The 27,495-nt window shown below is 41.1% G+C and overlaps 1 protein-coding gene across 1 annotated transcript in view; it reads right to left on the bottom strand.

The window, feature by feature from the left end:
- PLPPR1 (phospholipid phosphatase related 1) overlaps positions 1-27,495 on the bottom strand; it is a 145,304-nt gene that overhangs the window by 76,476 nt on the left and 41,333 nt on the right. Inside the window, exon 2 of the mRNA XM_052777058.1 lies at positions 3,691-3,799. Coding sequence (XP_052633018.1) covers positions 3,691-3,753 — 63 coding nt within the window. The 5' untranslated portion in view covers positions 3,754-3,799. The remainder of the gene's footprint in view (positions 1-3,690; positions 3,800-27,495) is intronic.

Below are 27,495 nucleotides of genomic sequence, written 5' to 3' on the forward strand. Positions count from 1 at the left end.
TGTCATCCCAGATGCTGCTCTCCTACTTTCTCTCATGCTTGCCTACAATCCATAAGACCACTTTAGTGACCAGTCCTGGCCATCAAAAAATCCCCAAACAGGCTGCTGTGCACTATTTGCATTTGCTGGGAAAAAACCAAGGCATACCAACAACTAGGAGCTCTATAGCCTTTGCTGCATGTTGTGGGTCAATCACTGACTCCAAACAGCTCTGGAAGCTACTGGAGTAGGGCATCCTGCTCTTTGCCCTTCTGTTTAACAATTGTCAGCAGCTAACAGCATCAGCCCTCCTGGACCAGGTTCTCAACAGTCCATACACTGCTCAAAGCAGTGGCACATGTCAGCTGAATGAGGAATAAAATTGGTCTCATCTTGTTGCAATCTCTTACATGTAAACCAAGGCCAGGCAACAGCCTCCTAAAGGCTCCTTTCACTCATGCTGGCTGCAAGCAATGCTGCAAAGGGGGGCAGGGAAAGGAGAATGTTAGTCTCCTGTACATCCTAATTAATTGCTTCTGTGTTTAACAAAATGTAATATACAAATCTTCACATTTGGTGACGAATGCCAGACTGTAATGATACCTCTTATAATACAATAAAGAACCATCTAGAAGGCTGCCTGCATTATTTGGGAGAGGGACTCAGATTTGATAAGTGGCTAAAAATTAGTTTAATGATTCCCTATTTAGCCTTTAAATCTACCCATAATGTGACATTGTGTTTCTAGTTAGGGACTGAAAATGTTGATTTAACATTTCTGTCATTACAGATTAGACATCATATGCTATCTCTGTATTATTAAAAAGTTCATATTTTGAACATAAAAAGGGAATTTGTAGAGTCACAGGGTTTAAGTTTTTATAATAAGCCATTCATCTTCAGGTCAGGTTTCATAATAACTAACTGCTGCAAGTTAGTTCAGTGGAAGGAAAATGAAATGGAAAAAAAAGGTAATGCCAATAACCGCTGAAATTATAACTGTCACATTTGCACAGACTGAAGCATAATGGTATTTAAAATGTCCAAACTGTTTGTGACACCTTGTTTCCACCACTGCCATCACGACTTCTTTGAATGCACACTGCATACTGGGCAGTGAGCAAATATCTACTGGAAGGGCATCTGACATGAAAGTCAAGGCTCAGCGTTTTTTTTCTTAAGAGCAAATATCTCAAAACTTTTAATCACAGGACCACATTCCATGGAAGACAGTGGGGGAGGCAGCACATTCTGGGGAACAGGCCTATGATAATATTTACTGACCACCTCTTTTCCTACTCATGATTACCTAACATGCCTGCTGCTAGATTGTTTTTGCACAGAAAAATCTTATCAGGAAAGCATGCAGCAGTTTTAGCTGTCCTGCATGCACCTTTACCAACTGCAGCAAGGTGTCTCACAGCTAATCAATTCTCATGGTTGCTTCAAAGCTACAAAAATAGGGCCCACCCTAACCCAGGCAATCCAGCACAGGGCTTGGTGTCTGGGGTCGTTAATCTAAAAAGCACTTCCCTTAGTCTCAGAAGCATGGCAGTAGGAAAAGAAAAACACCTTCAGTGTGCCTCAAGATTTACAGGGACTTTTTAGACCAAATGGCTACTATCAATCATCTCTGCATTCCCAGCAGGAAATTAGATTTCCTCTTGTTTAATGCTACAATGCTTGACATAAGTCTATGAATTTGCAGTTCCACTAGTGCCGCATTAAAAATCTACACTGGGGACAAAGGGGAAGAAATACATGTTTTCATCAAGTGTAGCAGAGAGAACATCTTTTCAGACACTACCTCTCTGCTTTTGACTGATTTTTAATTTAAAATTGTGTTTTAATCAGCAAGGCAAGTATATGAAAGGACAAGGAAAGTACACTTACAGGGCAAAAAACTCTTTTCCTCCGTTAAAAAGATTTATTCTTATATTCATGTCAGTCTTGTCTGCAGGAAGGACAATTTATATCTGTCATAGGCTGCGAACCAGGCTCATCATTCATACATTTAGAGGACTAAAAGTCTTCACAGCTGCTTGTTTAAGCAATAAATTTGAGACATCTCATTCCTGATGGTGTTTATTGGGTTGCTTCTCAGCTTATTGCTGTTTTTTCCCCATTTTTATCCTTTCTTTGTCTAGCTGATGGAATAAAGCAGTGACCCATTGTCTCAATAAGAACAGCCCCTCAGTTTCCCCAGGGAGCAGAGATTCCCCAGGAAGCTGGACATTATGTCGGTGACAAATCCCTGTGAAGCACTGCAAGGCTCAGCCACCTTCCCACACTGGTGTCTGCCATAGCTGCAGCTGGGAAGCCCCTATGCCAAGCTTTACTAGTGGTTTTATTATGCTTTACCTCTGTCCTCATCTTCCAACCAGTCAGATTCCTCCTGCAAGGAAGGCCCATTCAAGTCAAAAGGACAACTTCCACTTACATTAGATTAAGCACCCAGGGATCATCTGACTGTGTTTTGGGAGCTAAGCTGGTAGGACAGAAAGCAGGGAGTGCATATAAAGGAACTGTATCTCCTGGCTGGAGAAGATGCTTTGAAGAAGGGACTCCAGGTGAGTAAGGGTTAGAGAGGTCCTGGATACCACTGCATGCTTTTCCCATGTCCCTGGGGAAAGGTCAGTGCTCAGGAGCTCTGGAAAGCAACCATTCACAGTGCCCATTACACATGCTGCTGCAGCACATTGAAACCTTTCCAAGATTTCAGTGAAAATGACCTAAGTCTTACGCAACATCCAGCATTACAATTACTCTTTTGACTGTTCTTAGTGCTTCTCTTGTGGAAGTGCACAAGTTGCCTCATAATTTGGGCCAAAGAGTGAGTATTGTATCCAAGCTACATCAGACAGGTGGCTCTGAAGATGGTCAGTCACAGGCAGTTATCTCCTTTTCACCATCTAAATCTGATGGAAGCTTTCATCCTCCTTGGAAACCTGGAGTTGCCCCCCTTGCCTGGAAAACCATCCCAGCCTTATAAGCACCAGCTGAACATTCATTGATTTGGATAATGATTTTGGTCAGTCTAGCAGTGTTAGGGTAAGTAAAAGAAGCACCACAAAAAAAGCAATTTGTACAGAGTAAAATAATAAGCCAATTTAAAAAACAAAAAACCAAAATAAACTACCCTGAACAAAGATATGGAGCCATACTCCACTGTGGGAACAACCACTCCTGTAACTTCACTGCTAGTCAACTCACAGCCCTTGTGCTAGCCAAGCTTCTTCATACTTAAAGGATAGGCATGCCTCATCTAAATTTTATGTTCCACCTGAACTGAAACCAGAGCTGAGTGTTGCTTCCTAAGCCTATGAACCATTAGACTGTGAGAGCAGACATTTCCTTAAACAAGGTCTAGCCCTTGTGCAACAGCAAGATGGATACAAGTCCAGACCTACACCTGCAGCTACTGCCTGTTATCTACCAAATACCACAGGACTAGCTGGCAAATCTGGTAGAGGCAAGTCTTGAAAACACAGCATCTACTTGTTCTTGCGTGCTTGTACCTAAGATCTGGCTAACTCATGCAGGACTGTTTTCAGGGGGTCTTGATGGCACTGACTGTGAAGATGGATATTCATGTTATCAAGTAAGAAAGCATTCTTCCTTACAAACAAAATGGCCAACAAATGACTGACTGAATTCCTGTAGGGCAGAGCTGCCTTCTGCATAGGCTTGGCAACTGAATGCTGCACTCACCTCAACAAAGATGAAGCAGGGGATGATGGAATAACTTCTCTGGGTATTGTTTCCTAAAGCCATTTCTCATCACACTTCTTGGGCAGGCACTGTTCAAAACTTTATTATCCTGAAGAAGAAAAGACAAAGGTATTTCAGTATGTTTCACTTTTTTGCAAACTCCATATTTAACACAATGAGGTTCGTAACATGGAGCACTGATATACTGGACCAGAGATACAGACTAAAAAGAACATCAAGGTATAACTTGTGGTCATACAAAATAACCTGAGAAGGCACTCGCTCTGCAGCACAAAAGCAAGAGACAGACACAGGTTACAAGATACATCATCTACACAGCAAAGAGTGGTAAGGAATACAACTGTTTTCCTTAATTACAATCCACTCCCAAGCAAAGGTTTCTTCCCCAGCATTGTAAAATCACAATTTCAGCCCACTGTCCTGCCTACAGTGTGTTTTAAATCAAGAGCCTTTTGGTAATTGACGTGTGAACTTGTACTTTGAAAGACACACTTAAAGTACATTAATTGTACACATGATCAAAATGTTTATCTGCATGAAGTGTGACCTGCTCAAGATGACAGCATGTCTTATGCACAAAACCCCCCCTAAGAAGCAAATATAAGAAATACGCAATGAAGGACTGGGCCCTTGTTGCAGAGCCTTTGTAGCCTGCTATAAATGTGTACATTAACCCACAAAATCCTACCTACTTATTACTTCAGGCTACTGGCTATTCTAATTAAGATAACCTTATAACGCTCTGTGCTAAGACACTTAATCTCTTTACAGCACAAAAAGTAGGATAGGAGAGAACAGAAGACTAACACGGAGAATTTTTACTGAGAGTGCGTGTGCTTTTCTGCATGCATGAGGTAAGACATCAAGAAGCTAAGTCTGGCTTAAATTATTTTAGAGAGAGGAATAAGCTAGCAGGGAAGGGGGGCTGGAAAAGCAGCATGTAGCTCAGAACTGCCAGGTGCATTCTTGCACAGAGCATAAGACACGGAAGAGAATGGAAATCCTTTGCTATCAAGTTTAATGTCAGCACATCAAGCAAGAGCACAAATTTAAGTGGGCCCAACCTCACTTCCAACATTCACACAGAAACCCTGCCCTGATCATAAGCATCTCCACAGGCCAGGGCCAGGGTGGAGGAAGGAGGTGAAAGCTGGTGTATTTTCCAGAGGATGCTTTGCACATCATCTTCCTCCAGCTCTTTGACCTCACTGGTATCTGGGTGGCAGTTCAGGCCTTGGCATATGGATCCTGTGAGGTTCACAAAGGGGTCAGTGTTTTCTCACCAGCTTTCAGCAGGGTGGAAGAAATACTATTATCAGAGCACCGAGTTCAGCAGAGGTTACGAAGCCTGATTGAAGCACTGGATCAGCTGCCAGTGCTTGCCACCTGCACCATGATGCAGGCTCTTGTCTTCCCACTGATGAACTACTTAATTTATTTGTTATCTCAGCTATTCACAATTTGACCCAGAGCTGTAAAATACACAATGTATATGATGGTTTTGGTAATACGGTTCTAGGCGCAGCACAGCTATGGTGACACCAGTGAAGCCACATCCTGTGTCAGAATGGCTTCTGAACTATTAACCATTGAAAAATGCAGTTCCAGGTCAAACAAAATGCTCAGCAAATGTTACCCGTGACACGCTTCAGACATTCCCATCCTAAGCTGTATCCCAGTTCTGAAATACAAATATTCTGGATTTTTAAAATGCCTGGTTTTCCAAACATACTTCAACTTTACTTAGGGGATAAAATGGGTTTTATCTCAGAGGTTAGTGTAATTGTTTAAAAAAAAGATGAGGTAATCCAACCCCGTTTGGGCTGTGGAAAAAATTTCCAATCATTCATTTTTTAACAAGACTTTTCATACTGCCAGCTCTTGTGCCATGTGCCTCTCTCTTTAACTTGGCAAACACATGGTGCCTGGTAGAATAGTACGTTCAAGAGAGCAGCTTACAGAGCATTATTCCACAAAACTCTTTTTGTATCCTGGAGATACACTGTCAGCACCTTTTTTGCAAATCCTGTTTTTCAAATGGCTTAGTGCAAAGATGTTAACACCTCAGCACCTTCGTGAATGCTTTGCCAGATCAAGCTTAGCAATAACCAAAGTTTTCCATAACCCTGTCCTGTAACTTCAAGCTGCGCCTTTAGTTCCAACTGCTGTGACTGCTCTGTGTTCCTAACCAAAGCAGAGGGCTGCAAGGCAACCCAAGAATTTAAGAAACATTCTCAACAGATGACTGAAAGCAGCTCCACAGACTAGCAAAGAAGCTGAGGGTTCTTAGTAGTCATATAAAATTGCCTAATTTAATGCGAGGGGAGTCCTGATGTCATAAATACGTACCACTGTGTCTGTTCTTTTAAGCTTATTGTGCACCACCAGTTTAAAAAACTGCATTGCCCATGGGAAAGCATTTTGCATGTCAGCTTCTCGTCTATGTGATGACACATTTATGTCAGATGTAAGTAGTAAGAGACCAAATAGTTGCCTTATCAGGCCAGCTAATTCCCAGATTATGGGAAAACTCTCAGCTAGCCTGTGCTTGTCATAGCAGGTCTTTTCACCAGCTCACTCGACAGAAGAGGAAAGGGGAAGAAAATTGTCATCTTGGTGGGAGCACCTTTTGTCTCTCTCCAGCTGGTAATGAGTCCTCTAGGGATGCAGACAGCAAAACACAGATTACAGCAATTCCTAGATGCTTCAGTCGGCAGAGCAGTCAGAGATAACCCATTTTTGCTCTCAAAGAATCAGGGAATCATAGTAAGATGTAAAACAAGTGTCTAATGACAGTCCTGTTTTATAATCCATGAAGATCTCTTTGCATGGAACAAATTTTCATAGTGCAAAGCCTCTAACCAAAGCAACAGGAAATAATAGATATAATATCAGCATCTGGTATTGCCTTCTCCATTTTTTATTTTTATTTTTATCAATTTGACTCAATTGTTAAGGAACTCATGTTAGCAAAACTAGAAGAGGCTTTTTAGATCCCATTTGCTGTGACCTTTTAAGGCCTGGTATGTGAGCACTGCATGAGAGTAGAATTGGTCAAACCTATTCTAACAAATTAGGGACCACTGTAGAGGGAATATAAATATTCTGGAGCTCTGGTATTATCTTTAAACAATATATATAATTGTATAATACAACATTTTTGAATTAATTAGCATTAGCTAGTTCTCATGTTGCTCAATTTACCTCACGCACATTTTCAGAAATCCCCTGATCTACAGCATAGGAGGTTATTGTCTGACATCTCCCGGGAGAACAAGCGGAGACATAGAATATACATAAGTGAATTGAAAATTAACTGAAAAGGACAGCAAAGAAAGAAGAATTCAAGCTGAAGAGACTTTCTTGCCGCAGGGATCCATCCAGGGGAAAAGAGAAGAATGAGAGTCAAAGAGTGAAGGAAAGAAGAATGTTCTAAAAAAAGGTATTTTCTTACAGGTTACTAACCAGCAGAAGAATTTCTAAAAGGCCCATTCAGGTATGTTATAAAGCTTTTTATGTGAGCATGTGGCAGACAGCAAAAAGGACATATCTAGGACAAACTAGCATTTGCTGAGCCTTTATCATACAAGCTGCTGCAGCAGACACAGTACAGCTAATCGTTGTTCTGTGTAACCTGTGCTCAAACCCATTAACTACTGGTCCATTCCTTAGGAGACAGTGGGTGCCCTTATGTTTTTTAAGCTATGTCCTGCATAGCTGAGAAGAGAAGATGAACATTATGGCTTTATATATTGCTACAGTGGGTATCTGGGCACCTGTGGAAAATACTAAAATCAACAATCCTGAAAAGCTAACAGGCACCGTTTATCATTGTTTTCAACCTATGTTTCGTTTAATCAATACCAATGCATGTTTCTTTTGCCATTAGCTCAGAGACTGCCAGCCTGAAATGCAGTAACTGCTGTGCAGGCTAAGACAGCAGCATAGCCACTGGCACATGTGGGACATCACTTCACTGCAGAATCCCAAATCTGCTCAGACCAGAGGTGAGGAGGGCAATCACTGATCATTTGGTACCAGGATGTGATGCAAGCACAAAAAAATGCATTGGATTTCCTGTCCCTCTTCACCTAGACAGCTTCATGATCTTTTCAGCAGCAGCTAACATTCTGTTTTAAAATAAAATGTAAATGTTATACTAGGAGGAACACAACTCTGGTACTTCTGTAACAACGCGAGATACTTAAAATGCAAGTATCTCCCCATTTGTAAATTAGTTTAACCTTGCATTAACAATTTGCAACCCTCTGTTGGCAATTGGCTTCAAATTGTAAAGATCTTTATTCCCATTAAAATAAGAATTCTGTTTACAAGTAAAAAAAAAATCACTAGAACTTCTGCACCAGTCCATGAAGGATCAGTTTGCCCAACTGAAACACGAAATTGTATATGTCAAACCTCCATTCAATTAAGAAAACAAATTCAAACTAATGCCACTGCCGAAGATGATTATCCAAGCTTTTGCAGAGAACTGTATCATTATAACCATTATTTATTACACTAGCTCTTACAGATCTCATTCTAAAGCGGAGTCCTCTATTTCCTGTGGGGGAAGGAGAGCCAGAAAGAGTTGAAGCAATTTGCCAGACATCACACAATGACTCAATGTCTAGGCTGAAGAAAGACATATTATTCTCAGGCTCCTGTCAAGTGCTCCATCCACTTGACTATACAATCTCTACACTTCAAATGCACTTGCTAATTCCTGCAGAAGAACTATTCGGTTCCCATTGCACATTTAAGTAATGCAGGTTTCCCCTAGCTTTCTGCTGAAACCAAACTGAGTTTTCCTACTGAAACCACGACAGAATCCACATCACAACTCTGCACAAGCACTGATCAAACATACACCAAGACGTGACAGCCTTGCATCCTCTCTATGCAGCTTCACCCCTGGCATGTCCAAAGGCACCTCATTATCACAGTGCAACACTGGCATGAACATGCATGTAATTTTGAACGGGTTGCAACAGGGTTAAAATGTCTTTCCCAAAGCTCTTTTCCACATAAACCTAAGCAATGCATACAAAAGGGCCTAAGGAATCAAAGGTAAGATTTTCCTACGAAAGGCAGTCGTGGCTATTAATGTTTTCCTGGCTAAAGCACAGACATTTTTAGTGTTTTCAAAGTAATCAGCAACACTGAGTGGTGGCATGAACCATTTCAAAAGCCAAATTGTGTGAGGAAAAATACAAATGACATTGTAGCATGAAGACCTGCTTGTGATTTGATTGATCTGCCTTGCATCCAAACATAACACAGATTGTTTGCTTGGTGTTATTGCATGGAAGTAGTAAAACTGAGAAAATAGCACCACATCTGCAACAATTAGAAGGTACCAGATGACTGGCACTCAGTTTGCTGTCTCAATGAGCCAGAACAGACTGGTTTTGACCTACAAATGAGAAAGTTATCCTTTGGATCAGGTTGCCCTTGATCTATGGAAAAGTGCATACACACAATAGAGCTTGGGCAAGAGGGAAGACACTCACTTAGCTCTGGCTTCCCACCTTCAAAGAACCCTTTAGCCCATCCACCATGAACTTAGAGGCAAAGAGCCACCAACACCACAGCCACCAGAACAGTCACATGGTGTCACACTGATGATGTTGTATGCCCAAACCCTGACTAACATGTTTGAGGCATACTTGATTTTTACTTGTTGTCGTGGTTTAACCCCAGCCAGCAACTAAGCACCATGCAGCCGCTCGCTCCCTCTCCCCCCAGCCAGTGGGATAGGGGAGAGAATCGGAAAAAAAAAAAGTAAAACTTGTGGGTTGAAATAAGAACAGTTTAATAGAACAGAAAAGAAGAAACTAATAATGATAACAATAATAAAATGACAATAATAATAAAAGGATTGGAATATACAAAACAAGTGATGCACAATGCAATTGCTCACCACTCGCTGACTGATGCCCAGTCAGTTCCCAAGCAGTGATCCTCCCAGGCCAACTCCCCCCAGTTTATATACTGGGCATGACATCCCATGGTATGGAATAGCCCTTTGGCCAGTTTGGGTCAGCTGTCCTGGCTGTCGTTGTGTCGTTCCCCCCCCCCAACTTCTTGTGCCTCTCCAGCCTTCTTGCTGGCTGGACATGAGAAGCTGAAAAGTCCCTGACTTAGTCTAACCACTACTTAGCAACAACTGAAAACATCAGTGTGTTATCAACCTTATTCTCATACTGAACCCAAAACATAACACTATACCAGCTACTAGAAAGAAAATTAACTCTATCCCAGCTGAAACCAGGACATTTGGTAACTCAGAAACTGCCTAGTAGCTGATCACAAACAAATGTGTGTTCCGTTTCAAGACTTGGCTGGTGACTGTCTCCCAGAGCACTCCTGTATCAGCAGCACAACTTCCCACTTTGCAAGAACACTGCAAAGAGGAGCTGAACAGATGAAGCAGGAGCTCAGTCTACTGGATCTAGATCTCACCACAGAATAACATTTATTATAAACTTTCCTAGCAGCATAAATGCCTGGTTTCTATTTAAGCTACAGCCATTCAAAGAAATTGGCCTGTCAGTGATAGTGCTTCTCACTTGTCTCCACAGATTCAATGAAAAGAAACTAATTACATATCACTAATGATAGCAAGTAAAAGAACAAAAACCTGCCACCGGTATACAAAATAAACCCACACATGTTCACCGTCACAAAAAACCATTTTGCAGCATTTGAGTATTAAGCCAGAAAAACATTTTCTCTGATGAGAGTTCTGACCTTTTTCTGCTAGCAGAGGTCACATTTCAAAATTTCTGCACTCATACTAGCAAACCATTTTATGGCAAACAATGATACCTAACTAATATAGTTCACAGCATATCTGAAATGATGATCCTTGGTACAAACCCCACCTTGTTATGAAGAAAGCTACATGAATAGCTATCTGGATTCCTAAACTACCAATCTCTTAAAAATGTGTTGCTGAATCCCTGGTGGCAAAGCAGGGTTTGATCAACAGGCGAAAGTGATGCCAGAGATTTTAAGAATTCTGTTAGGGATATCTTCCTTTGCTACTAGCTTCACGCAGAAAATTATCCCGTGTCTGAGTGATAAGCAGCAGTATAAAATCTATAGACAGGCAGACTGATAAGGGATCTGCACTACTTATATCTTTGAGAGAGTTCAAGTGTTATGTCAGCACGGCAGAGGCCTCATAACAACTTCTCACTGCAGGGAGGCAAGTGAAATCCCAATGCCACAGCTGCTAGCAACAAAATTTACATGATGCCAGTTGGCCAGAGTTTCACAGATGTTGTCTAAGTAGAACCCAAACCATAACTCTGTAAATAGCAGATATATGCATGCTAACATCCAGGAAGCCAAACAGAATGACCACAAGCCTTATTTTGAACTCTCTCACACCCACAAACCTTTTATTGTCCTGCAGGTCTGAAAGTGTCATCACGGTTGACCTGCTTCATTTGGCAAGGCATTGAATTCCTTGCAGAAATGTTCAGTATATCACTTACTCAGTGTTGCTTTGAATGATACCCACTACAATGTGGTGTCACATCAGCAAAACCAGATGAATAAAAAGTTTAACCCGCTATAGCTGATAATGCTCCTCTCTTTCTTGTAAAAGGATTAGCAGTGCATAATAAATTAAGAAGGAATCCAACGACGAGATTCATTAGGAAATTCTTAAAAAAAGGTAATAAGCAGTCTCTGGAAAAAACCAACCACCAAACCACTAAATTTATCCATGCAATTAACAAGACTGCTCCTGCTCCTAACTTTCAATTAACTCAAAAAAGCTAATTGTTCTAGCTCTCATTTAATTTCTTCAAACTTTAAAGTGAATCTAAATGAAACAGTTGTGCATTATCTTGGGCAAAAGAAAATGACTAGTTCTGGCCTTTACCCATCCACCTGAAGGCATGTCATCTTGATTTAGACTAATTTGCCTTGTGAGCTTCTCTGAACAAATGCAAAAGGCAACTGGTCATTTCTTTTACTGCTAACTGGTTAAAACTCCATTATCTTTAAGGGCATTTATAGCAATAAACTGGCAGGTGTGGTCAGCAATAAAGTAACAGTTCATAGACATAAGAGACCCTGAATTCCAGAGGTTAGTAACATGATTAGTTTAATGAAAATACAGCAGTCTATAGTTCCAAAAGTAACATATTCAAGATCCAGAACTGCAACTGATTGAATTTATTAATCATGGGCTTGAGACATGGGTACCCTGTTTAGCTCTATGCTAAACCACCAGTTTTAAAATATTGTAGAGTTCTAATTTCACTGTCTCATTTCCACAACCTACCAAGAAAATAGTCAAGACCCCTTTTTATTTACAGCTGACAGTCTTGCAAGGCTTCGGCTGGAAACCAAATATTAAAGTATGACCTCCCTGATATTTGGGATACTATCATGAATGGCTTGTGACTGAATTTCACCCTTTGAAACCAACTCCATTGCATTTGGTGCCTCTCCATGCAAAGCACTGACAGGCACTGAGGAAACTCTGGAGAGTTTCAATTGGAAAAAAACAGAGCAGCCTTCTCCTCAGGCTCTTACCACAGTTAACTGGTGGATAAGGACGAAGACACTGAAGAGAAAGAATAAAACAAAAGAAAACCTCAAGTTTTGTAACACCAGGTTGCGTAATAAAGAGGGTAACAATGCAACAGCACAGGAGAGGAAAACTGGATGAGCTACAGAAAAAATGCTATGGGATGGAGGGCAGACGAGGAAACAGACCACAAGTTTTGCCTGTGATGGGAAACCACAAGACTGAAAATTTTGCCTACTCTAATAAAGGGATATCAATACAATAGATTCTAGAAATCACTTCTCCTTTCCCCTCCCAAATTTCTCAGGGTTTTGCAGAAAAGATTTTAATATTAATTAAAAGAATTTTTAAATTATTAAAATAATTAATTTTAACATAAGAAAAATTTTTCCAAAGAAATTTCCCTCGTTCAGATGAAAATTCATACTTTACTCCAGAAAACTGCTAGTGTTGTTCTGTTTTTTTCTTTTCAAAGCATCCTTAGTCAACACTCTTACTGAAATCTATTGAGCTACTAAAAAACCAATTGGTTGCTTATGTGTCAGCAAAAATAAAAAGTAATGGTTCTTTATGTGGAATAGAGTTTCACAGCTATGCACAGAAAGAATTTTGGGAATTCCAATATTAAAAACATATTTCAAAAATATATGCTGCATGGTCTTTTTGTATACCACCCCTGCTAGGCCCAAGTCCAAGCAAGCTGCTGATTCACGCACTGGAGTGCAATCATTGAATTATGTCCTTTTTAGCTGCAGGAGGAACCGAGCAGTTTCAGTCTCAACTTAACTGGCCAGCAGGGATTTCCTTGATGCCATGAGTGGCTCGCACTGGAACAGACCTAGCGCAACCGGTCCCAGCACCGATCTGCCCCTCTCCCTGCTACCTGGCACTGCTATGCATCTGCTCCCTGACAGTTCCCAAGGGGGTACAACCAATCCCGCTGACAGAGATGAAAGAAAAGTCTATGGGATGCTCTGACTGATAACTGAACCGAGAAAAAATAAATGGCCCTTTCACACCTCTCCTCGCTGAGAAAGCAATGGCATATCCTTCTCCTTATTTGAAAGAAGAGGCTTGTGCAAAGTGCCAGCTACTCTCAGGCTTCAGATGCAGATCTTCAAGGAAACTTCCAGACCCCTCTCCTACTTTCCTGCTATGACAACTTAGGAAGCCAAGGTTCATCCAGGTCATAGTCTAATGATAAAACAGCAGGAATATTGAGATGAGCATGGAAATGAACAGAGTACTGCTATGTTACATAGGGTGAGGGGAAGAAGACTGGGTGAGTAATATGTTTCTATTTATTGCCAAATTTTTTTCAGGGATGAATGCTGCATTGAAAATTTCAGGTCAAAATCGTGGTGAGCTATTAGTAAACACTAGGCATGTAATAGGCACAAGCCAGTGGACTCTACACAGGAAAAAATGCATTCATTTTGTCCCCTCAGGGCCAAGCAAGCAAAACAGTGTAACTATTGATTGCAAGCTGTAATGTTATGGAACTAAACAACCAACTGCCTCACTACACTGTAGCCTTTGGTGATGAGACCCAGAGGCACAACCTCTTGCTCTTCTGATATTCTGGTATTCATATCGGCAGTGGAGCTGTCAGAGATAACAAAAGGACTGCATGGACTCCCACTCCTGTAAACCTGGCAGGCAAACTCAACCTTATGTGGATTTTTTATCTCTTCACCTGGTTTATAAAAATCACCTTCACCTTCATCCCTTGCAAGGACAGAGTACAAAGGATTTCTGGCATACCTCTTCTGTTCCCTCCTATAAAACACTATGGTAGAAGCTCTCCTTAATAGCAAAAAAAAAAAAAAAAAAAAAAAAAAAAAAAAAAGGGGGAGAAGAAAAATAGCTCTAATTTTTTTGCTTTCCTCTTTTTATCTCTACATCCATTATGTGGCCAAGGGAAGCACGTATAACCCCTATAGGCTGAATACTGTCATTTGCCCTCTTCTAAGGACAGCACTGTACTACAGCACTTGCGGGTTATGTGGGCCTCAGAAACAAAACCTGGATGGAAAGTCAAGAATTTAAGAATTTACTGTTAGACTACCTGTCATCTTAACAGTCTAATAAAATCACTGTTACTAGTCCAGATCTACTTATTACCGTAAAAAAAAAAAAATTCAGCAAACTGTAACAAAAATGTTTCAAAATAGTTAAAAATCATTTACAGACTTTGTAATACCTCTCCCTTCTCTGTGGTGTTATGTTCACCACAGATCCCTCCGACTCCTATGGCTGATGGCTTTAGTCTGGGATAGGAGAGGGGGTTATGGCAAGCTGCCAATGTCCTAAGCTTTTCTCCGAGAGGAAGGCATCAATGCTTACAGTGGGAGCTTATTCCTCTTTAGTCCAGGATCCAGCTGGGACTTCTAACATACCTCACACCTTGCTTGTTCTACACTCTTCTGCAATTCCATGTCACATTCAGATTTGCTATGTATGGTATACTTTACATATTCTTTCTTTGATCTCTTTGTAACATCTAAAACCAGCTTGACTCATGTCATGGCTGCATTCCTCTAGAGACCTGTAACTGACCATTGGTGGGTTTGTTGGTTGTAGCTCCGTTGGCTCTGGTACCACCTTGTGCCCACAGTTTTAAGGCCTCTGCTATTGTCCCATGTCTGTTCTCCTCCATGCTGCATTTTTATTCTAGGTTCATACAGTTCATTTTACATGGAAGAGCGACTTGTTAGTTCTAACTATTAGGTAGAGAAATATATGAAAATTATTATCAAAATAGGCACTACATTATACAATCATATAAAAGCAAGCTAAAGCTAAAACTGATTAGATAACAGCTACCACTTCGTTAGACGATTGCTGTCACAGCTAAAAAGACCAGAACAAAGCTCTAGGTAGGCCAAGACAAGCCCTGACATTGCAGATCTGACAAAACCTTGTGCTGACAGATTAGTTCAGAACTTGTGTTCTGTTACTAGAAAAGGCAATATAGGATTTGTCTGGCGACAAGGCCACAACCCCATCCCCCTGGCTTTTGATAGACTGCAAAACATAGGCTTTCACCTATGAATCCAGCAAGGCTGTGCAAACCCTTCCGTGGAGTTAAGCCCCTGATTAGGGCCAAGTACTGGTCTTCTTGGAGGCCTGTGCTCTTCCCTGGGTGATCTTGTCTCATGACAACTATACAGGTCTCAGAGGCACTCACATGGCCATTGTTTGACCTGTTAAGCAATTGATTTTTAAAGGCAATACAGTCCACACAAACAACAAAACTGTTATGATTAAAATGACAACCATAGCATACAAACCGAAATTCTGAAATTCCTGTAGCTGAGACCGTAGTGTTACTTCTAAGAGTGTGATGTGATTAAAATCACATTCTTTGACAGTTTTCACGAGATATACACCTATTATCAGGTAAATTGTATACAGAAAGTTAGCTTACAATATTTTGTGGATGCTAATATGTGCATATGAGTGTACATGTGCACACACATTCATATACACTCAAATACAACCGGAGGCTACCAACTGCATGACAGATGATGACTGGAAATAAATGGAACAATTTCATAATTGAACTTGGTCAAAATATGATGAAACAGTCATGTAAACACTAAAAGCTGACATCAGCACATAACCATGCCCATCTTGCCCTGTGCTGTTTGCTGCTATCCTTCTAAGGAGACCGTGGGGAACATCATGTTGTGTTTAATAGCCCTTCACTGCTGATGCACAGCTCTCACCTCTAAAATACTATTATTCTAATTTTCCAAAATTACCCGATGAGCTCTTTAAAAATGAAACAATCCTTTCCAGTAAATTGGTGTAGGACTGCATATCATAAACATACACAGCATTTTGCATAGCAAAGGAAACTAATTTTTACCATCTGTTATTTTCTGCCCATCTGAGGGCCACATTAGCCTAGTTGCTTTACCTCTGAAAACACTCAGATAGTCTTTGTAAATGTTTCTGCCTTTTCTTCCAAAACATTCTGGAAGGCATGCCAGAGGTGCTATAAAGCCCCAAATGCCACACTTCCTGCTTCTCTACACATAAGGCTCACACCACAATGGAGACTCCTGCTTTCATTGTGCATCACACTCTGCCCTCTCTGCAGCAGCCCACGCTCCTGCAAGGCCTTGGTTAGTGCATGTTTCAGACTAAACTGGTTTCAGTGTATTGCCCACCACCTGCTCTGTTACTGTGCTTCCAGGCTGCTTCTCAGAGTCAGTGTGGTGCTGCAGCTGTACCTCAGCAATCACTGCACCTTGACTTCTTCTACGTGCATCTCTCTTTCTTTGCTCCTGGTATAACCAAGTCGTTAGCCCCTCGCTCTCTTTCACGATTTGCTTCCTTAGAATAGCTGTCCTAATTGCAGATATCACGGTCTGCACCTGCTATCCAGTATTTTCTGTTGTATCAATAGACAGTATGCAGCAGCTCCTAGGCACTTTATTTCCTGATCAACTCTTAATTCTACCAGAACCGTAGGCTCTGAGCTTTCCCCAGTCTCCACATTTTAACTTTGCGCAAGACCCAGAAACACAAGAGGTACCTGTAGGCTGAGACTGAGAGGTTGGGGGCACCAGGTTTTGTTTCTTTTTTTGTACTGATCTCTGCCAAAAGGCCCAGTATGACACTGAAGCACTGCCCCACTGCTTCAATTCCCCCTGCAACCATCATGCTAAGCAAAGGTACCTGCCACAACCCTCTTCCCACACACATGCTTTTGACACCACTTTTCCTGAGTAGTGGGAAGTCACAGTTTGCAAAGGTAGCAGTTTGTACCGCCTCTGTCTTTCCTAGCCTGACGATTTTTCTTTAGCTTACAATCATTTATTTCCCTCCTACACACTCCTATTTCTCTTATCAAGGTTCTGCCTCAGGACATGTAGTTCACATATTTATGGGCCCTAAAATCAGATGCCCTCCTGGGCATCCATTCACCACAGCTGTTCTATATGCAGTTTGTTTGATACACAGATCTTGTCCCCAGCTATTGTTTAGAACGGTGCTCTCCCAACTTCTGTGACTGCAAATCCGTATCAGTAAAGAAATTCTGAGCACACCCCCACAATATATTTAATCTATAAATCATATACATGTACTACTGTACTAACATAAACACTGTTCTAAAAATTTATTAATGGTACAAAAATATTTTCTTCCACACCCCAATGGACTGTCTTATGCACCCTTTGCAGTGCATGTACCCTGTTTTGGAGACCACTTGTTTAGAAGACCACAGACAAGCCTGACAATCTCTTCTGACCCAAAAATGCGTTTATTTGGCACATACTCTTTCCTCCAATGTAACTTTTCACCTTTTGATATTCCTTTTCAGGCTTGCAGAAGTCAATGCACCTCCTCAGAATGATGATTTGTGGCTGCAGGGGATACATCTAACCCAGCTTTTACAGCCACCCGCTGAACAGCTGTAGTGGAAGCTTGTACAGCATTGTCTCATTGAGCCATGTGTGCTGGTTTTGGCTGGGATGGAGTTCATTTTCTCCACAGTAGCTGGCAGAAGTTTACGTTTTGGATTTTGCTGGAAACAGTGTTGGTAACACAGGGATGTTTCAGTTAGTGCTGAGCAGTGCTTACACAGAGTCCAGGCCTTTTCTGCTTCTCATCCCACCCCACCAGAGAGTAGGCTTGGGGGGGCACAAGAAGTTGGGAGGGGACACAGCTGGGACAGCTGACCCCAGCTGACCAAAGGGATATTCCAGACCATAGGACGTCATGCTCAGCATATACAGCTGGAGGAAGAAGGAAGGGGGGGACATTCAGAGTGATGGCATTTGTCTTCCCAAGTGACCGTTAGGCATGACGGATCCCTGCTTTCCTGGAGATGGCTGAACACCTGCCTGCCATGGGAAGTGGTGAATGAATTCCTTGTTTTGCTTTGCATGTGTGTACAGCTTTTGCTTTCCCTATTACACTGTCTTTATCCCAGCCCATGAGTTTTCTCACTTTTACCCATCCAATTTTCTCCCCCATCTCACTGGAGGGGGAGTAAGTGGCTATGTGGGGCTTAGTCACCAGGTGAGGTTAAACCATGACACCATGGTAAGGCAAATACTTTCCTATTTAAGAAGCCATTCAGTGCCCGTATTTTTATTTAAAGGGCCTAATTTTGCAGCCCAGCCTGTTTAAAGTTCCAGGGGCAGCTCAGTAGTTTTGTAACAACTTGAAATGTCTCTGATTGCACATTACCTTTTTTTTCCCTTACCCCTCAACCTTCTCATTTTACAGCAGCAACATGTGTTCCAAAATACACTTTGAAGATTCCCAGTATCTCATTAACAGGAGCAATGGGACTTGTCACCCTCTACTCCTCTGAGTGAAGGATGGGGTTGAACCAGGACAAACCATAGGTCTCTGTCCACCCCATCACCGCTTTTGGAAGGTGCTTCAGTAACAGCTGTGATTAGGCATTACATTGCCCCAGTGCTGCACTTAAGTTTTTCACCTCAGAGTCTTGTAAGTCTGCACCCTTCCCTTTCAGGATTTGCGTGCGTGTCTGTGTGTGTGTGTCTGTGTTTGTGTGTCTGTGTGTCTGTCAGTGGCAGGGGGTGGGGTGGCGCCTCAATCCCTGACTTTCAGTCCTAACTGCCTTTTCTCATGTAAGACAGCCATTAATGCCTCATTCTGTTCCAGCATTTGCTTCCTCAGAGTAGTTGCTTACAGGCTTTGTGGTACTGCATAGCACTTTTAACTTATTATTTCACTGCAAAACCATTAACTTTTACTCTCTCCCAGTTTACATGTCCCATCTCATTTTCTCTCTCTTGTTTTTGTTTCTGTTTCTTCAGTTTGGAAATTCTCGTCCTTTTCACCACCATTCCCCTGCACATCTGATGTCTTCACAGGACGGTTTTGGTTGTGCTTTTTTCTTCCAGTTTTGCAAACTCTTAGCCAGCATCCAGGACAGTCCTGTAGGAACCTGGATTCCAAGAGTCGGTACACCACTGTCTAACCCACATCCCTAGGTGGGTCATCTTTTCCTTTGAAAACCAAGGAAGTGACAATTTAGGGAGCTGCATGAACAAGCTTCCACTTCCACTCTTGAATAGTCATAACAGTAAAAAGATGCAACCCTGCTTTCTTGTGTTTATCTTATAGGTGTTCTGGGTTTTCTGTTCTTTATCCAATTTTGCACAAAAGCCTGCTCAAAGTAAAAATAAAAATAAAATTTGGGACCCAACTACATTGAGGGAGAGATGCAGGGACAAAGACCTCTGTTCACCTAGGACTATAATAAGAACATTTTAAACCAATATCAGCTAAGGCTAGGTTTCCATCTGGCTCCACTTTGCTCAGACTCTCACCTATTTTTATCAGACTCTGTCAGCTCACACTGCACAGGCTGACACCTAACTAAACTCAAATTTACCTAGGCTGAGCTCCAGCCAGATTAAGACAAGGAGGCAAAGACCATCTTTTCCCTCCTCTGTGTTTCTCCTCTAATCCTTTATCATCTAAGTTGTCAAAAAATGCCCCAGCATGTCATGAAGGCCCCCAGAATGGCTTGCCCACTTTCTTCACCAACTTGATGAACTCGTGCCATCTATGTGGGCCAAAGAAGTACACCTCACCTCAAGAGTAAGGAATTTACTGTTGGCCTAACTGAAATCTTAAAGCTAATGAAATTATTTCAGTCTGTGGCTTGTCACTAGCAGTGGATACAATGGGGCACATTAGGAACTGTAGTAGGTCCCCTTTACTATGTCTTCACAAGTTTAAGCCAATATTTCATAAACGGAGGCTCACTCTTATAGCTGTTAATGTCACATGTTAATTATCCATTCATACCTGCATCATGATTATGACTATTCAATAGGTGATGGGATCATAAGAGCTGCAAGTTTCTTCTTGGGGCTTCCAGTGGAGCCATGTGATGTTGTACCATCCCATCTATAAAGCTAGGCATCAATCACAGCTTAGCTTAGAAGCCACAGTTATGCATCTACTTACTCTTGTATGTGGAGAAACAACCAACATCAGTGTGATGGCTGGCATCTTGGCTAACAGACCAGGGAGTGATCCTGATTCCTCCAGAACAAAAAGCTGCTTTAGCCTGCATCCACTTCTCCACAGAAAGTGTTGCAACAGACATCCAAACTCTGTAGATCAGACACACATGGGGACTGTGAGACATTTTTTCACCAGTTGGTCTCAGCTGCTCATCATTTAAAAGTGGCCAAACACTGACCACATCGTTGCCCTCCACTGCCAGTGACAGGTACATCCACAGGGAGATGCTTCTGCTCCTCTTGCAGTTTGGATGCGTTAATGATCTCTGCAGAGAGCACAGCTGCCATAAAAATGGCCAGAGCTGAGTTTTTCAAAGCACTGCTGAGCTAACTGCACAGTCACTGAAGGCAGGGATAAAACTTCCACATATAACAGAGTACAGCAACAGCTGAGACTGTGTCTCAGTTTAACTAAAAATTCAGCTTTCAGTCTCCCAATACTTGGATCAAGGGTACCAGAGCTGTGTGTCTCCATGCATTGTGCAGGTACTAAGCATAGCTGTAGTTGAGAATTATTAAAAGGAAGATCACTGGTTGACAACATTTGCAGGCTGTGTTCTGAATCAAGTATTGCCTGTCCTCTTAGAGCTGCCAAAACCCCACAGAAAAGCCAGATTGTGCATTCAGCAAATTCAGCAGAATCACAGTCACAGGCCCACCACCTTACCCAGATGAATTTACCACTGGTTGGCAATCTGCAGTGCACTGATCTGATATTAATGAGTGTGCAACCACTCTCTCAGTGCTGACAAATATGAATTGGACCCAGAGGACCTCTCCTTGTATGCAGTGGCTGAACGTTTTTACCTGCTCCTACTGACAAAACTGGAATGTCTCCAAACCCCACCTCCTTGCACATCCTGGCAGAAAGGAAAAAAATCAGCAGGAAATTGACAGAGAGATGGATGACAGTGGGGAGGAAGAGATCCGCTGTAATGAGTTTGGTCCTGTGGCGCAAAGCTCACAATGATAATGATTGGCATAAAAGAGTCCCAAGATAAGCAATACAACTATTATCACAACAGGAGGTATTTCTTCATAAGAAATGACTGTGACAGCTAACCATAGCCAGGTTTCCCAAACAATGAGGAACGTATGATAGTGTTTTTCAAGTATTTTGGAAGTATAAATTACTTTACAGCTTTGTTCTCTTGAGAGTTACTTTCAAAAAAGATCTTTTCCTTTCAGGACCTGTTTGCAAAGAGATATTTGAGCCCCAAGATGCAAAACAACATTGTGTCTCCTCTAACAAAGGAATGGAAGTATTTAGTATGATGGTGGTAACAACAAGTAGTAGGATGGGATCTAAGAAAAAGTTGTGTGAAGTATCAGATTTAATACCTCACATATTTCTAGCATGCAAACTTTGGAAAGATTTCAGCACACTTGCAACTGCTACATCTAGCCAATCATACCGAATATACAGCACCAGAGCAATGGCTGCTAACATGCACAAGCTAATAGCTTTTTCCCATCTCTTAACTTGAGTGATCAGGCATGTAGTGTGACATCTCTTCAACCCTCAGTGGATATACAAATAAATAAACAACTCAAAAGTAACCATGTTCTCATCTCTCTTAGAAAGCTGAAAGGGCTACCAACCCTTTCTGCATACTGTTTTCACAAATTACAATGCAAAATAAGCCCCACAGCCATTATGACCCAAACGATCTGCAGATTCACTGTCCAAATCTAATACTAGCACTGCTTTTTCAAATTATCTCTGTCTCTCTCAGTGCTCATTTGTGGACATAGAAGGACTTACAAAAACCAGAAAACTTTAAGATGTGGTAAGAAGGAATTCCACAACTTTTGCATCAATACAGGGATGCTCTGGTCACTGCCAGTGGCTGCCAGTGACTTCAGCTGGGTAAGATTTCACATTTGCTTTTTATCAAGACATCACTGTCAGATGAATAAAATTCATTCCACTGTTAAACTAGCATGTTCTGTATCATCAGGCAAGGTTTTATAAGAGATAGGAAAAGGCAACTTGATTTATATATCTCTCTGTCCAGGACTCTTCTTGGAGGAAGTCCTGCCCTGTACAGTCTAGAAAGCAAGAGACAAGAATAAAACATTTGCTCATATATCACGGTTTCAGAAAGGCTCCTCACACACCTTAGACACTTTTAGCTCAGTATTCTCACAGGAAAACATCATTACAAATCAACACAAGTAATACCAGCAGGACATGTTCCTTTGAACAAAACCTCAGCTTCTGAAGTTTGCAGTCTGAACCAGCCAGACACCAAAGGTATGCACAACTTCACTCTTGGGACATGTCTCAATTGTCCTTCGTGGTACCATCTATATGGTCACAGCAATGAAAGTGAACTCTTACCGATACTGATTACTCTTACTGAATGTGCCACAAAGGTCACAGAGGGTATAAAAATAAAGCCCTCTAGATTGCCATAGCTGTGTTTCTGCCAGCACAGTTGAATTGCTCATCAAAGGTAAGTAGGCACAAGGGCGATTGGAAAAAATTCTAATCAACAGAAGTTTGGATTTCTCTGAGTACTTTGTTTCCCTGGAATAATCTAGCAGGTTGTTGCCAGTCCAGGTAATCCACCAAAATAATTTGAAAACAAATTAAGTTCTACAAGCTTTTTTCAAACATTCATGTGACTGCTAACAGACAATCAGCCCTCTTCAGTAACTCAAATCAAATCAAGGGCAGTCAGGGCAGCACAGGAACCAACTGCGCATTTTTACTGAAGACAGAAGAGAGTCTTGTAGCTAAACCATCAGTGAGCTCTGGGTTAACATACAGACTAATGGATTTAACAAAGTTATTTTGAACACTTCGGTCAGTTTGATTCTTCTGACACCAACATAATCTCTGCATGGATCAAGGGCAAGTAGAGGCCTGTTAGCAAACAACATTTTCAGAAAAGTTAGAGTGTTGCAACAGAACTATTAGGATTTGTATCAGGAAAGTATGGATCTAAGTAAGTGGAGAGAAGAAGGAGGCAGACAAGGAAGTGCCAGGAGAAACAACAGAAGAAGGGTTAAAAAGGCAGGCATGCATTAATTGCCACAGAGCACTGTAGGCAAGGTTTCACTGAAACAGAAAAAATAAGCTGCCAGGAGGGTGAAGAAGGTATCTGGAGACATAAAATACTCAGATAAGGAAAACACAAGAACTGTGAAATTCAAGAACTTTGCCCAAGATTTACAAGAAGGTTGAAGAGGTGAAAAGAAATAATGAGGTGAAAGATCCAAATTGGCACCCAGTCCTAAAGATTACAAAAGAAAAGTAGGTCTAAAACCCATTCACCATTGCCAGCCAAGCAGAGCCCCAGAGACGCAGCAGGACTCAGCAGCCACCATGATAATTGGGTCCCCTGTCCATTTCACACAAGACCCATGCTGTTTAATATACTCATTAACAACATAACACAAACTTGCCTTAGTCAATGGCCCACTACAGAGAAAAGGTTCTCCCATTAAACTTAGTGAAAATATACACAGTACTAATAAAGTCCTAACATGCATGTAACTCATCTACACAAATTTTCAATAAATCCACAACCTTAGGAGAAATTCAGTGAATACAGAACTATAAAGATACCAGGCAGCTTGAAGAATAAATTCAAAGAGGTAGAATTACAGAACCAAAGGGAGAAGTGTGCACAAATAGATGTGATATTGCCACAACTAGAGACAGGCCACAGGATTTGTATAAACTTTGCAAGGCCTCCAGTCTTGTCGAGCTTTGTCTTGGCCAGCCTGGAGCTTTGATTTATCTTGCATAGCTGTCTAGGCAAGTTAACAACCAGGTAACTGTTCCCCTGATCCACTTCAGCTCAGCTTTGCGCAGTTGTGTGGTGCAATGCTACTACAATACTTTTGGTATATTTCTGCAACTAAGAGTCTTAACATGAAACTATTTTGTGTAGAGCAAACTATCTATGAACCTAGAATAAAATCACAGCACGGGAGTACAGTTGCAGAATGACAGCAGACTTTGAAATCACAGGCACAGGGTGATATTGGAGGTGTCAGCAACCCAGCAACAGTCCTAGGCCATTAAAGCAAGGCAGCCCAGTTTATCAGTGTTACAAGGGAAGTAAGGAGAAATATGAAACATAAAATAAATTCAGATGTAATGTGAAACTGCGGACTAATAAAGAAAGGGCGAGTATTTGTCTGTGCTCGGAGAGGTATGAAAATAACCCCAAGCAAGCCCAAGATGAAACCATCAACGTCAGTGTTCTCCTTTCAGCTGAGACCTGAGATGCTGATGGCTTACCATCATTTCCTCTTCTTGATAAAGACTGAAGCCACTGACCAAACGACCCAGAGGGGCATTGGAAAGGCCAGTATAACACAGGGGAAGGGGCAGGTACTGGCAAGAGTATATGTAACTTGTTTTTTTTCAAGTTTTACTTGAGTTATGAAAGGGAATTACTTAAAAAACCAGGTAATTTGGATTGCTAGTATAATTTCAACCAGAGTAGTAACAACTGGTGCACGGTGACTAAACTGTTAAGGCGGAGATTAGAAAATAAACTCTTGGCTCTGCATAGAAGGTATATTCAGCTGCAGAGTAACAAAAGGAAACAACCCATTATCTGATGAATTAAAAAAGAATCTTTTCAGTCTGAAATGGTCATTCCTTTTTAACTTTATTTAATTCCTTCTGGAGTTACTAGTCACAGAATATTTCACTAAGTGGTGTGATAGAGTTTGGTAGTACCCAGGACCTTGTATCTTTTCCCATGGTAATTTAACTTGTTCTCAACTCAATTTTTGAGTAATTTTTGTCTTTGATTTAAATGTCTTCTCTTCTTCAATACATTTTCCACACCAATTTTTGCTTTAGTTGCTGCTGTTATTGATTTTGTTCCTAAATCATGAAACCTCATGATTATCCATGAATCAAAATATTTTAGAACAACTTTGAAATGGGACAACGCAAGCTGGATGCACTTTCAAGGACTCAGAAGTAAGAAATGACAAACTATATATGGGCATTCTAAAATCATGAGAAAGTTGCTTATAATTTACAACATTTACTTGAAAATTATTATTTTTAATGTAACACTCTTTGATTCATCTTTTCCTGTTTTTTTGAGCTTTTGGAATGCACATCTTCCTACCGTAAAGCTTTTTGTTGAAAGCATTGTGCGTAGGACTTAAATAAAAAGCAAGAGAGAAACAGGGATTATGTAACCGCTGGACTCTGGGACCAAAGGCTTTAAGACAAGCATGAAGTACAATTCTGCAAACCTATTTTGTATAAGCTTATCATCCACACAAGATGTTACAAGCATGGTCCTTGGAGGCTAGAAGAAGAATGGAAACGCTTGCATTTTCTTCCGGATGGTAATAGCTCTCTGCCCGTCTTTCAGTGGATGCAATGCAGGAAGGCTTTTTGGTTTTTAGGCACAGTAGTGCAATCAGAAATGTTTTTGTTGGAACTCAGCTGTTTTGACCAGCCACACACAAGTTCAGTACTGGTGCGTGCACAGAAGAATGGCTGTTTAACACCACTTTCACATATGACATTTTGTTTTGAGACACTACAGAAGACAGCTCAGGATATGAGCTGCCAAGAACAGGCTGCCTAGCTGATTTAAAACCACTAGAGTGAAACATGATTATTATGCAGTTTATTTCCATACAAATCAAATGCCTTCATTCTCTCATCCACATTTACCAAAACAGCATCTGACTAACAAAACCTGCTGTCCTCCAGTTATGATGATAATCACAAAGGTCTAACTGGAAGGAAAGGTGTGTGTGTGGGGAGTGTCAGTCCAACTTGCTAGTATGATACTGCAGTAGAACAAAAGATGGAAAATAAGTCCCATTACCTAGACAATCTCACAAAGTTATCTTTTGTTTACACACGGACCAACAAACCTATGGTGTGAAGGGAAAATTATTTAATTAAAATCAGTACAAGATTTAAGGAACAGGTGCCTTTGTTTCACCTTCAGTTTGGATAAGCTTAAAATAGTTTTAAAAGTGCTATTTTCTAACCCAAAAGAAACAAAAGGCACACAGAAATGAGTGTGTCACTATCATAGCCTTCACTGGCCCATACCAAAGAGACTTCTCAGGCTGAACACACTGATCTCTGTTCCTTGAGGTCATGAGCTAAACAGTGCCATTCAAATAGTTAGTTGCCTCCTATACTGGGGGTGAAAAAAAAAGGTGACAGAAACCAACTGGCTGTCAATCACAAACTTGAAGCAGCTACATTTTCTTTGCATGCTTTTGTTTTTTTGTCTTTTTAGGCGCAAGCACAGAATATGTGTAAGTGTAGGCTTGCACACTGTAGACTGTGCAACATCTTCCCAAGGGCCATGAGGAAACCTCACCTAAAATTAGATCAGGTACGACAATAGATAACATACTGCAATTACATAGTGCCATTAAAGTTAGGAAGAATTTAACTCTGCAAAAGCATTCTTTTCAAAAACAGAACTTTTCAACAGAAAGCTATTTGGACTTTAAAACTCTTTTTACTATCCTGAGCTGACAAGAGAGCATGTTTTGTGTGTGCTTGTCAGAGAAGAGAGGAAAGAAGTCAGAGGCAGAAGGAACTCAAACCCCTGAAGTATTTGTTTGCCAAACAGTAATTTTAATTTTCAGCTTGAACATTTTGTAAATTTACTATGGGTAAAAGCCTTTTTAATTAGACCCCCCCCAACCCTGAAAGATTGAACAAGCTTTAACTTTCAAAATACAAAGTTAAACATATAAACATAGTTTTTCTCTCTCTCTCCTTCCTTTTCTCCCACTGCCCTCTTGAGGCTTTAAGCATGTTATCTGTGGATCAACAGAGTTTTCTGAGTACATCAAATAGTAATTTTTTCACATTTCCCTTAATCTCCTTTGGTTTAAATATTTAGGACTTCACAGGTCCTCAATACTAAGCACAAGCTCAGTAAAACTTTATTTGGATTGCTGAATGTGCCTTCTGTCTATATTGATCATGAATATTTTATGATTCCTATTCACTTTCGTTCTAGGAAGCAGAGGGAGGGCTGTTAAAATAAAAACAAATAAACCCTACGATCGCTTTCTAAAAGGGTAAGTTGTTCTGCAAAGGTAGTTTTGACTAATGGCGAGGTTCTTCTGGCTGGTATTTGTAAACCCGTTGCCTTGCCTCAAAAGTCAGTGAAAAAGACTACTTCTTTCAGCTGTTGTGCATCACAGCAAACACAGAAAACAACTCACCGTTCCCCA

The sequence above is a fragment of the Harpia harpyja genome, chromosome Z, assembly GCF_026419915.1.
Source record: "Harpia harpyja isolate bHarHar1 chromosome Z, bHarHar1 primary haplotype, whole genome shotgun sequence".
In the NCBI taxonomy this organism is placed as follows: domain Eukaryota; kingdom Metazoa; phylum Chordata; class Aves; order Accipitriformes; family Accipitridae; genus Harpia; species Harpia harpyja.